The sequence below is a fragment of the Haliotis cracherodii genome, unplaced genomic scaffold, assembly GCF_022045235.1.
Source record: "Haliotis cracherodii isolate W230 unplaced genomic scaffold, xgHalCrac1.p SCAF_8, whole genome shotgun sequence".
Classification (NCBI taxonomy): Eukaryota; Metazoa; Mollusca; class Gastropoda; order Lepetellida; family Haliotidae; genus Haliotis; species Haliotis cracherodii.
In genome coordinates, this window is record NW_027266341.1 from 12198695 (window position 1) to 12212078 (window position 13384).

General features: G+C 42.1%; 2 protein-coding genes and 1 pseudogene across 2 annotated transcripts; all 3 read right to left on the bottom strand.

Annotated features, from left to right (window-relative positions):
- Window positions 1-985: 985 nt before the first annotated feature.
- On the bottom strand, window positions 986-1477 carry LOC139449779 (perlucin-like; annotated as a pseudogene).
- A 1870-nt stretch (window positions 1478-3347) lies between these two features.
- LOC139449775 (perlucin-like) lies at window positions 3348-3845 on the bottom strand. Its single transcript, XM_071231305.1, has one exon. The coding sequence runs from the start codon at window positions 3843-3845 to the stop codon at window positions 3348-3350; it is 498 nt and encodes a 165-aa protein (XP_071087406.1).
- Window positions 3846-7696: 3851 nt separating this feature from the next.
- LOC139449776 (perlucin-like) lies at window positions 7697-8191 on the bottom strand. The gene has a single exon (XM_071231306.1). The coding sequence runs from the start codon at window positions 8189-8191 to the stop codon at window positions 7697-7699; it is 495 nt and encodes a 164-aa protein (XP_071087407.1).
- Window positions 8192-13384: the final 5193 nt, after the last annotated feature.

Below are 13384 nucleotides of genomic sequence, written 5' to 3' on the forward strand. Positions count from 1 at the left end.
TTTCAAGCACCCCTTCAAAGGAATCAGGCATCCCCTTCAAAGGAATCAAGCACCCCCTTCAAAGGAATCAAGCACCTCCTTCAAAGGAATCAAGCACCCCATCAAAGGAATCAAGCACCCCTTCAAAGGAATCAAGCACCCCTTCAAAGGAATCAGACAACCCCTTCAAAGGAATCAAGCACCCCCTTCAAAGGAATCAGGCATCTCCTTTAAAGGAATCAGGCACCCCCTTCAACGGAATCAAGCACCATCTTCAAAGGAATCAGGCACCCCCTTCAACGGAATCAAGCACCATCTTTAAAGGAATCAGGCACCCCCTTCAACGGAATCAAGCACCCCTTCAAATGAATCAAGAACACACTTGAAAGGAATCAAGCACCCTCTTCAGAAGGAATCAAGCAATCAAGCAACACCTTCAAAGGAATCAAGCACCACCTTCAAAGAAACTCAACTCCAGGTCAAAGGATAACCATGGGATAATGTGTTAGCCTTGACAGAGTAGTTATGAAGGCGGTATCACAGATATGGTGTGTCAACACTGGTTTCAAATACATCAGATAAATGGAAAGAACGCGATCAAATAGTCCTTAGATGTGCCATTCGAGCAAAAGCAGAACGGCTTGTTAAGTCGACAACTTTATGCATAAACGTTCTATGATGGAAAGATAAATATGCTATTGAACCCATTTAGCATTATTGTTTTCGTAAGAGTCATTGTGGACTATTCACATCAACTTATATAATTAAACAGTGATAATAAAATTTACCATGTCCTTTCTAAGCATTCGCGAAGGACATGCATATTAGGAATGATCAAACGCCCAGAGTAACCGATCCAATCAATGTATCAGTTACTAAATATGCATTGTAAGACACATATCAAAAGGGGCAACACGAACATTAATATTAGAAAAGGAATATTTCTAGGGACACACAAACTTTCTTCCAATGTACTCTTGGAGTTTCCAATGTTCCGATTGGAATGTTATTTCTCCACTATTTATGGGGGAATGAGCTCCAACTCACACAGGAAAAACTCGTTCTCATGACATTCATTGTCGTCCCACCGGTAGTCGCCCTTCTTGTACAACATCAGACACCACTGGCTGCCGCCGTCGTTATTGGGGTCTCCAGGGGCCTAGAAGGTACTGGCGATTCGGGTATTTTGAAATCCCCACTGCCACTCTTTCTCCGTCAGGTACGTCAAACCGCCGATCCAGACACCATCAGTTCTTATAGTAGAGTCTTCTCTTTTGAGATAACCTTCCACAAAGGTTTGTTCCGAAGCCGTCTCCACGTAGGCCAGGTGGGAGCCTATAGCCTGACAGTACACGGCCGCCTCCGCCCACGAGGCTTGGACACGGATGAGGCTGTAGCAGGAGTCGTCGTGGTGCAGGAAGCCGCTGGGACAGGACTGACACCAAACCACATCTATGACTGCCACCAAGATGATGATCACACCATACAGCTTGTGCATGATTATGTAACATAAATTGTGTGTAACGTTGCTTGTAATTATTTTAGCTGTCCCTGCGGTCGACTTTATTTGATTAGGTTATCTTTGAGTAGAAAATATGGCGACAAAGACTCATTGAACATTGCGCCGACATGTCTGGTATTCTACATTGAACGAGTATTTTCACGTCACCTCTTGATAATATCTTACCTTTCCGAACGCAGTAACAACACTCTCAACACGACCCTATATTGTCAGTGACAAGTTATCATTTTGTTATTTGGGTTGTCCGGACATGAGTGGGTGTGAGTGAGTTAACAGTATTCCAGTTATATCACAGCGTGTCAGCTTAATGTGGGAGGAAAGCCCGAAGTGATGCAGGTCTCAGATGTTTACCACTTCGGTGAAACCCACGAACACGTGTATGGTGCTGACAAACCTAGAAACATAATCGGGGCGAACCGGGATTCGAATCCACAATCATAGGTTTCAGCGTGCCCAAGGGACGCAACTCTGCACAGCGAATCGCGGCGCCTTATGATATATAGAATCGATCAATGGACTCTGCTTTTAGTCGATATTTCTAATGATTTTGGAAATAGTTTTGTCGCTTATATTCATATGATTTGTCAGTTTGTTGTTTAACGCCGCACTGAGCAATATTCCACCTATATGAAGCCGGTCTGTATATGATCGAGTCTGGACCCGACGATCCAGTGATTCATATCATGATCATCGACCCATGCAATTAGGATACGATGACATGCATCAAACTAGTCAGCGAGCCTGACCACACCCGATCCTTTTTGTCGCCTCTTACTACAAGAATGGTTTGCTAAGCATAAAGCTAGCCCCGATCTTCACGGGTGATATATTGGTATGTACAAAAGGTCAGACAAGAAGTCATATAATAATACAGAGGTAAATGAAAAGTGCACTTTACATTTTTCTCCAAAACTATGCTTACTCATAAAAAGATGTTAAGCATGATTTACATATGTGTCGCGTTTACCATGAAGACGTGTTCCTGTAGTTCAAAGACTTTTTTGCAAGGCAAGTTTGACGTGTTGATTTGTTATATTAATATACCATATTGAAGGTAAGTAATGTTAAATTGTTATATTATACCACATAGTTGGTAGATATTGTTGAGTTGCTCTAATATACGACATAGCAGGTAGATATTGTTGATTTGCTAAAGTATACCATACATTAGGAGGTATTGTTGATTTAATATAACATATACCATGTAGTAGGTAGTTATTGTTTATTACTTATAATATACCATACTGTACTAGGTAGATAGTGTTGAATTATCATATATAGTAGGTAGTTTCGTATACAGACACAGACATATATATCCTCACATATTGAGAAACATGTTTATCAGTACTTAGTAGTATCCCGGTTGTACGTTAAAAAACAAACAAATACATGATAATCCTTTTACGACAAGAACATGCGTCTGTCAGCTGGTTCATCAGCTTCAGTTTTCTCTGACATGCAGTGTGTTAATGTGATATTTCCTGTATACTTCCAAAAACCCTTTTAAATCCAATCCAATTTTAAAATAATGCACTTCAGGGGAATAAAAACCAGTTTGTTGTCCTTATCAAACTTTCCACAGGCAATTCCTTGTTACGAGAGACACTGTGAAGAGTGAGTCAGTGAGTATGGTTTTACGCCGCTTTTAGTAATATTCCAGCAATATCACGGCAGGGGACACCAGAAATAGGCTTCACATATTGTATCCATGTGGGAAATCGAACCCGGGCCTTTGGCGTGACGATCGATTGGTTTTACACATTATTAATCATAAGTTCGTCAAATCAAAGTTAGTTGAAGGTGTTAAATAGTGTTACTATTTCTTTAACTAACGAAGAAGCTGACCTCACTTCCCAACTACTATTCCAGGCGAGGTAGCTTGTGCCAGCTCACACATGAAATATTGCTTGGTGAAACAGCCCACATCGTCCCACAGAAACGACGTAGCCTTATACATCATGATACAGAACTGATCCTGATGGGTATTGTCCGGCATCCCCGGTGCCCAATGGGTGGGTGCGATGATATCACCTTGAAACCCCCACAGCCAGTCGTTCTGCGTCAGGTACGATAAGCCTCCGATCCAGACACCATCAGTCGTTATAGTAGATTCTTCTCTTTTGAGATAACCTTCCACAAAGGTTTGTTCCGAAGCCGTCTCCACGTAGGCCAGGTGGGAGCCTATAGCCTGACAGTACACGGCCGCCTCCGCCCACGAGGCTTGGACACGGATGAGGCTGTAGCAGGAGTCGTCGTGGTGCTGGAAGCCGCTGGGACAGGACTGACACCAAACCACATCTATGACTGCCACCAAGATGATGATCACACCATACAGCTTGTGCATGATTGTGTAACATAAATTGTGTGTAACGTTGCTTGTAATTATTTTAGCTGTCCCTGCGGTCGACTTTATTTGATTAGGTTATCTTTGAGTAGAAAATATGGCGACGAAGACTCATTGAACATTGCGCTGACATGTCTGGTATTCTACATTGAACGAGTATTTTCACCTCTTGATAATATCTTACCTTTCCGAACGCAGTAACAACACTCTCAACACGACCCTATATTGTCAGTGACAAGTTATCATTTTGTTATTTGGGTTGTCCGGACATGAGTGAGTGTGAGTGAGTTAACAGTATTCCAGTTATATCACAGCGTGTCAGCTTAATGTGGGAGGAAAGCCCGAAGTGATGCAGGTCTCAGACGTTTACCACTTCGGTGAAACCCACGAACACGTGTATGGTGCTTACAAACCTAGAAACATAATCGGGGCGAACCGGGATTCGAATCCACAATCATAGGTTTCAGCGTGCCCAAAGGACGCAACTCTGCATAGCGAATCGCGGCGCCTTAGACAACTGGGCCACCCGTGCCCCCTGTCCGGACATGATAGATGGAGATCCGCATAAATAGAGGTTATCACGCGAGTGTGTTTGGGGATGGTAAATATCCTGCATTAGGAATAAACATTGTATTTAGCGAGCCTTGGCGAGCTAAATACATAGTGTTTATTCCTAATACAGGATATTTACCATCCCCAAACACACAAGCGTGATAACCTCTTTATCATATAATGTCATTCTTTAATTCTGTGCTTTAAAATCGCGTTTCCTCTCTCACAAACATTACCGAAATATTGCGAGTTTTCCTGGAATGAGCGCATTAATATTTATTACGTCACAGGGTAAGTGATGGGACAGTGACAGTTGCCAATATAGTTCCAACTGAAATCTGTTTCTTATACAGTGGCGAAGCAACATATACGCAAAACAACAGTTGTTTTTAATTGTCTTTCGCGGCAATCCATCAGTCTGCCCAGTAGAGTAACTGCCCCTTGTCAAAGGGAAGCTACTCTAACTCTAGTCTATGAAACGTCACGGCCACGGTCAGACGTTGTTGACAGTCGGTCTGTCCTGTCATAACGTTAAGAAGCGTAGTCACTTGTACACAAAGCGACAAAACGAAAGAAAGGTAACGATTCAAACATATTTCGGCCAAATCCAACTATTTTTATTTGTGGAGAAGGTTTCAAGCCGCAGAGGTCTACAAGCCCAGATATGGCTACTGATCCCGCTTGGCTAGGCCTCGTGCCCTTGCAAAATTGTTTCGAAATTTATATCTCCAAAGTTGCCAAAACTTATAAAATGCCTTAGCTACGTCACAGTTAGACACTGATTTTCAGTATATTAGACTGTTCTTTTGATAATGATAGCAATTATCCCTGTAGTTTATCCAGATTCCAGATGGTTAATTCTGACTCGATCGCCGAATGACGAGGGCGACGCCATGTTTGTTTATAAACAGTGAAAGTAGTCCTGCTTGACCTTTGATATTTGCATCTCTATCCGCATATGACCCAAACGGATATCGTTTTTATCCGTTGGCTTTATCCTGCCGAGAAACCTATCCATTATATGATAAATGTTTGTACTTGAGGCCAAAGTTTTTGAATCATTCAGGAGCTTTTTGCTCTCGAGCAGATAAAACAACAGATAATTAGATGTCTAACACCATGCTGATAATAACAACAATACCGTCTCTTATTTTAAGTACTGAAGCAGAAGACAGTTTTTAGTGGCATTAATAAGCTGAATTATAAATATGGACAAGTTGGACTTTTGGACTTAATTTTTATTTATTCATTGCAAAGTGTCAGGTACAAGTCAATAAAGTGAATGTTGTTTAACGCCGCAGGCAGCACTATTCCATCCATATCGTGGTGGCCTATTAATAAACGAGGCTGGACCCGCCAAACCAGTGGTTGATATTATGAGCAACTTCGTCGGGATACGATGATCGACCAAATCACCGAACATCCGATCAATGTGAGTCGCTCTTTCTGGGAATATTTCAAAGAGCGTCATTCGACTCTTGCTCAAAGGTTGTTTGATCAGGATTACAACATTCCTTAGCAAACCTTTTAATATTTTCTAGGTTAGACCCGAGGTGGACATTTTTTAATTTTGAAGCACTAGTAACAAAAATAATGTCGGATTCAATTTCGTATTTCGCCTTACCATACTAGGTTCCCGAGATAATCTTTTCGCGAACATCTGGTATAATCACCTTTTGAAACTATTCATAGTGAGTGAGTGAATGAGTGAGTTGGGTTTAACGCCGCTTTTAACATTATTCCAGTTATATCACAGCGTGTCAGCTAAATGTTGGAGGAAAGCCCGAAGTGATGCAGGTCTAAGACGTTTACCACTTCGGTGAAACCCACGAGCACGTGTATGGTGCTTACAAACCTAGAAACAATCGGAGCGAACCGGGATTTGAACCCCACAATCATAGGTTTCTAGCGTGCCCAAGGGACGCAACTCTGCACAGCGAATCGCGGCGCCTTATGATATATAGAATCGATCAATGGACTCTGCTTTTAGTCGATATTTCTAATGATTTTGGAAATAGTTTTGTCGCTTATATTCATATGATTTGTCAGTTTGTTGTTTAACGCCGCACTGAAAAATATTTCACCTATATGAAGCCGGTCTGTATATGATCGAGTCTGGACCCGACGATCCAGTGATTCATATCATGATCATCGACCCATGCAATTAGGATACGATGACATGCATCAAACTAGTCAGCGAGCCTGACCACACCCAATCCTTTTTGTCGCCTCTTACTACAAGAATGGTTTGCTAAGCATAAAGCTAGCCCCGATCTTCACGGGTGATATATTGGTATGTACAAAAGGTCAGACAAGAAGTCATATAATAATACAGAGGTAAATGAAAAGTGCACTTTACATTTTTCTCCCAAACTATGCTTACTGATAAAAAGATGTTAAGCATGATTTACATATGTGTCGCGTTTACCATGAAGACGTGTTCCTGTAGTTCAAAGACTTTTTTGCATGGCAAGTTTGACGTGTTGATTTGTTATATCAATATACCATATTGAAGGTAAGTAATGTTAAATTATACCACATAGTTGTTAGATATTGTTGAGTTGCTCTAATATACGACATAGCAGGTAGATATTGTTGATTTGCTAAAGTATACCATACATTAGGAGGTATTGTTGATTTGATATAACATATACCATGTAGTAGGTAGTTATTGTTTATTACTTATAATATACCATACTGTACTAGGTAGATAGTGTTGAATTATCATATATAGTAGGTAGTTTCGTATACAGACACAGACATATATATCCTCACATATTGAGAAACATGTTTATCAGTACTTAGTAGTATCCCGGTTGTACGTTAAAAAACAAACAAATACATAATAATCCTTTTACGACAAGAACATGCGTCTGTCAGCTGGTTCATCAGCTTCAGTTTTCTCTGACATGCAGTGTGTTAATGTGATATTTCCTGTATACTTCCAAAAACCCTTTTAAATCCAATCCAATTTTAAAATAATGCACTTCAGGGGAATAAAAACCAGTTTGTTGTCCTTATCAAACTTTCCACAGGCAATTCCTTGTTACGAGAGACACTGTGAAGAGTGAGTCAGTGAGTATGGTTTTACGCTGCTTTTAGTAATATTCCAGCAATATCACGGCGGGGGACACCAGAAATAGGCTTCACATATTGTATCCATGTGGGAAATCGAACCCGGGCCTTCGGCATGACGATCGATTGGTTTTACACATTATTAATCATAAGTTCGTCAAATCAAAGTTAGTTGAAGGTGTTAAATAGTGTTACTATTTCTTTAACTAACGAAGAAGCTGACCTCACTTTCCAACTACTATTCCAGGCGAGGTAGCTTGTGCCAGCTCACACATGAAATATTGCTTGGTGAAACAGCCCACATCGTCCCACAGAAACGACGTAGCCTTATACATCATGATACAGAACTGATCCTGATGGGTATTGTCCGGCATCCCCGGTGCCCAATGGGTGGGTGCAATGATATCACCTTGAAACCCCCACAGCCAGTCGTTCTGCGTCAGGTACGATAAGCCTCCGATCCAGACACCATCAGTCGTTATAGTAGATTCTTCTCTTTTGAGATGACCTTCCAGGAATGTTTGTTCGGAATCCGTGTCCACGTAGGCCAGGTGGGAGCCTATAGCCTGACAGTACACGGCCGCTTCCGCCCACGAGGCTTGGACACGGATTAGGCTGTAGCAGGAGTCGTCGTGGTGCAGGAAGCCGCTGGGACAGTCACAGGACACCACGTTCATGACTGCCAGGAGGACAATAATAGTCACTGATGGGTTGAACATTGTCGACAACTTTTAGAAAAAAAACCCTTTAGGACAACTTTTCTTCGTGTTTGATAAACGTCGTGAGGTTTGGACCGTTGATGACCTTTATCTTTTCGGATCTCGAAATCTTGACGTATTGAACACAAAATAAATGTTGTCACGTGGTGTTGCGTAAACTGCTCCCTGTCAACGTTGGAGACAGAGTAGGTTTTCATTCCATAGGGCATGATAAGCAACAAGGAGGTTATAAGTAATCAGAATGACCTACCAATAAGTGAACACCAAACCATCAGGGTCGTACGGCTGTTCGGGGGCGCTTGGTGGCCCAGTTGTATAAAGCCAGGTTCACACAGTGCCGATTATGGCTCCCGTTTAAGATCAGACAGAGCAACGACACGGAAAGGGAAAAGTCGGATTACTATCCTCAATGATCTGGAATGTCCTATCATTTTCTGAACGCAGTCGTATACGTTTGTAACAGAGTCCTACGGATCGGGGAAGGTCCGGAGAGGTCGGCCATCCCGACAGTATGGTGCGTACGGGGATCTCAGCTGATTTTGTCTAGTCGGATTACAATCTTGACTAAGTCGTGACCGACTCTGCTGTATCCGATCAAAATTGTAACAATGTCCTGTGTTGTCTGGACGGTGTCCTGTGGATCGGGAATGTCGTAATGAACGGGCATGAATTGTTCATTGATGTTTCTTGTCGATTGAGTCCAGATTGCGTCCAGATCTTGCCGAATGCGAAACCGTCTTTGTCGGTTCACTGTCTGATCTCTGTCGGGTCGCATTCGGGTGAATCGGGACGCTATCGGGACAGATTCGGTCGTTTTTTACCATGCGGAAGATACGAATCTGATCAGAATCGAATTAAGAACTGGAGAATTCGACTGGAAACGGCTGGATCGGGACGCTTCCTGAACAATGTCTGATTGTTTGTGCATTTCCCGCCACGAATCACAGGATCTTGATCAGACTTTGGGAAATTTAATCGAGAACGGCAGTAAAAATCCTGAATGTTTGACTGAGCCATAAGGCGCCACATTTTGCTGTGAAGACTTTCGTTCATTGGGCACGCAAGAAACCTATGGTTGTGAGTTCGAATCCGATTCGCACCGATTATGTTTCTAGGTTTGTCAGCACCATACTCTCGTTCGTGGGTTTCACCAAAGTGCTAAACGTCTGAGATCGGCATATTTCGGGCTTTCTCCCTACATTCCTCACACGAATTCAAGAAATGATCGTGGATGATTTATGATCGTGGATAATTATCGCATGTGTTTTCCGATACAATTTCCTATTTTGACTTGTACCATATGTTCTCTTGTTTTCGTGTTGGCCGTGTTGTTGCTCAATGTTCGCAATATTGTAAAGACTTGCCTTTGCATGTGTTTGTGATTCATTAGCAAATGCTCGTGATATAGGCGGAATTGTTCAATCGACTCTGCTCTTTGCAGGTATTCCTTGTGAATAAGGAAATGGGAGAATTTATAGATGTCACCTTTGTTTTATAATTATGAACACACCGTTTCGGGGTATAATTATGATTACTTCTTCATTCAATATGGACTAACTGAGTGAGTGAGTATGGTTTTACGCCGCTTTTAGCAATATTCCGGCGGGGAACTCCAGAAAAGGGCTTCACACTATGTACCCATGTCGGGGATAGAACCGGGGTCTTCGGCGTGACGAGCAAACGCTTTAACCACTAGGCTACCCGACCGCCCCTAACGCAGGACTAAGCATATTCTCCGAATCGTTGTGAAGCAAATGGAACGTGACTTAACGATATGGAACGAAACGTTGTGTTCCTCACTATAAAGAAGTTGACAGCCATACATTCTCTCTCTTATGTGTATCGCTTCTCAATACCAATCAAAGAGACTTCATATAAACGGAGGGCCAAAAGAAACGTTACCAACATTAACTGATTTGCCACTTTGAAACAAAGATGCCAACCTGTTCAAAAACAGCAAAGAACACATCTCACGAATACAGCCTTCATGTTCTCTGTCGATGTTTGCACGTGCTTTGTGGATATCGGGAGATATTGGTGTTTTTCAGCAATTTTTAAAACATTCTTTCCCAAATTATCGTGCAATTTCCGGGTATAAATTACGCACGGATCTGTTCCCTATCATTGGTTGCGATGATTAACACCAACGAACATGCCAAGACTGACCGCTGTCCAGAGGGAGAGAGCCTTAGGTATGCTGCAGATGGGAGCGACACAGAGAGAGGTTGCCATTAACATGAACTGCACCAAGATGGCCTTTACCAGACTGGTCGCACGCCTCCGACAGACTGGCAGAACCGCAGACAGACCACGGAGTAGCAGACCAAAGGTCACGACCCCGAAGGATGACCGTTTTTTACGGGTACTTCATCTGACGAACAGATTTCTTACTGTGACGTCATCAGCTGCCAACAGCTTAGGACATCCGGTCAGCAGACAAACAGTGACCAGACGACTACGACATTATGGTCTCCGGGCTTATCGCCCTTTCAAGGGCATGACCTTGACCAGTCAACATCGACGTGCCAGATTGACGTGGTGCAGGCAAACTCAGAGATGGCAACAAAGGGAATGGCGGCGAGTCCTATTTGGTGACGAGAGCAAGTTCCAACTCTTCAAACCTGATGGGCGGACGCGAGTTTATCGACGACGCCGTGAACGTACGGCTCCTTGTTGTGTCCAGGAGGTGGAATCTTACGGGGGCGGAAGTGTGATGGTCTGGGGCGGCATTTGCGGGGACGAGAAGACGGAACTTGTCAGCATCGAAGGCAATCTGACAGCACAACGCTACATTGACAATCTCTTACGGCCAGTGGTTCTTCCTTTCATCCAGCGTCAACAACGGACGGTGTTCCAGCAAGATAACGCCACACCCCATAAAGCCCGTTTTACTAGATACTTCCTCAACGCCAACAACGTGACTGTCCTGTCGTGGCTAGCTCGATCACCAGATGTGTCACCCATAGAACATCTCTGGGACCAGTTGGGGCTTCGTCTTCCATTCGCCCATAATATCCTTTCCATACGGCTAGGTTAATTGCATTTTGCAAATGCCTTCCTGGAAAGTATCTTAGTTGTGGATTGTGATGCAGTTAAGAAGCATCCTAATGTGTGAAGGTACATGGTGTATAAATACTTTTGTAAATGATGGTTTTGTAAATACGTTTTTTGTGTTGTAGCTGTTTGATGTACCTCTCACAAACGTATGTTTTTAATCTCATTAAAATCAGACCTCAGTTCTCGCTACCGCTAAACAAAGATCTGAGGACATCCCATGAGGAGCACGTCAGAACGACCTTTCATCCGACCAATCAGGGCATCGCTTACCAGATAATGAAAGTGACAGTCGGAATGTGATTTCTAATCATGCAACCTGGAAAACGTTAACGATAGTTACGGGTTTTACGACTGAATCTATACAATCTAGATCATCTATTAGCCATTCCAGAATGTTATATTGTTCATGTTTCAAATTTGTAATCGAGAATTTTTCAAAATATGTTTCGAAGTGTATTTGCCAAATTGAAATTAGTGCCGTAAAGCACGAGACAGCTGCCTTCTGATTGGTCATTCCATTCGACGGTCAAAGTTCGCGCAACGTCGGTGTGACGTGACCCGTAATGGGATGTCCTCAGATCTTTGTTTAGCGGTAGCGAGAACTAAGATCTGATTTTAATCAGATTGGTATGTTTTAAACTTGATTTGAAGGGAGATAACTCTTTGCTTGAAAGATTTGAAGCTCTCATAAATCTCCCAGCCTATACAATTTGTCAAGCTCCTTCCCAGCGCGTGACACCTTCGTTACACTCTCGGTAACATCGCTGCCACCAGTGTGGGCGGGGCCATTATAAGAATCTTGAAATTTGCCCTCTAGCCCCAAATGTAGTAACGTTCATACTTTTGTTTATGTCTTTGGGAATGCCATCATATTTCATTTTGAAATGGTTTACGACTGACCATGTTTTCCAGATGAATTTACTTTGTTGTTTTAATAATCAGATTGGTTCAAGATTGCAGACAAACGGGAAAATCAACTAACTTCTCCCTTACATTCTTACTAAATCAATGACATGATAGTTTTTATGAAACGGAAATTCAAATTGACAAACAAAGAAACAAGTAATTTAGCAGCGGTAAGTGTATTCGGCGTCACGACAGTCATCACTTGTTTGTAGACAAAACGGTCATTCGGTTGCGAGTCCAACTCCAAGCATGGTTTGGGGCCACTTACCACAGTGGGGAGTTTTGACTGGTGGCCGCGATAGTATGGAGAGATCCGCGAACAAACTATCGCTGTGAGGAGCTTGACAATTTGATGGCAATGCTTGTAAGCAAACGGTTTTGTTTATGGGTATTTAAAATTTCTGCAATAGGTCATTGTTCAGATACATATTATGTTTCTTTTGGATATATAAGACCACATGACCCATTGTACAGTTGACATTTTCAGTTTCATTAGTTTAGTCACGTGATAACAACCTGACAGAGATTATATGTTTCAACAATATTGCTAATGAACGTATGACATCAGAGTTGTTGGATTTAATAAGACTGATCATTAACATCTTGTTTTTATGCCCATTGTTAAACATCGGAATATACTTTCCTCCAAGATGTTCATATTTATCACATACTGATAAAACACGAAATTCATCCTCAACAGGAACTCTTGTATTGTATTTTCTATTGTTGGCTATCTATCTATTAAATTATATTCATATGTACTTTAGGCCCGAGGCCTGTAATGCTGAATGATATCTTGAATCTTGAATCTTGAATAAGGCTCTAAGATTGCTGTAAATAATTTTCTCAATTGATGTATATAACTTACCACGTCGATGTGTCAATGTTGCTTATGTATGTTAGCAGTGTGTATGTCATCATGTAACTCACATGCTTATGTGTTATATACATAAAGACAAAAATAACAGATGGAACTTGGACGATTTCAAAATGTAATATTCGTAAGTACACATGTATATCTATTCTGTACCAAAGGGAAGTAGCAAGTAACGCATCTTCCCGAGGCAAGTGAGTTAACTGACTATAAAAGTCCAGTTTCCACCCTTGCCGAACTAGGCTGGTATTATGGAGTTACATTTTGGCTGGACTAACGAGTCTATGCATAGTCCAATCAAAATCCACTGGACTAACGAGTCTATGCATAGTCCAATCAAAATCGCGCACCGAAAT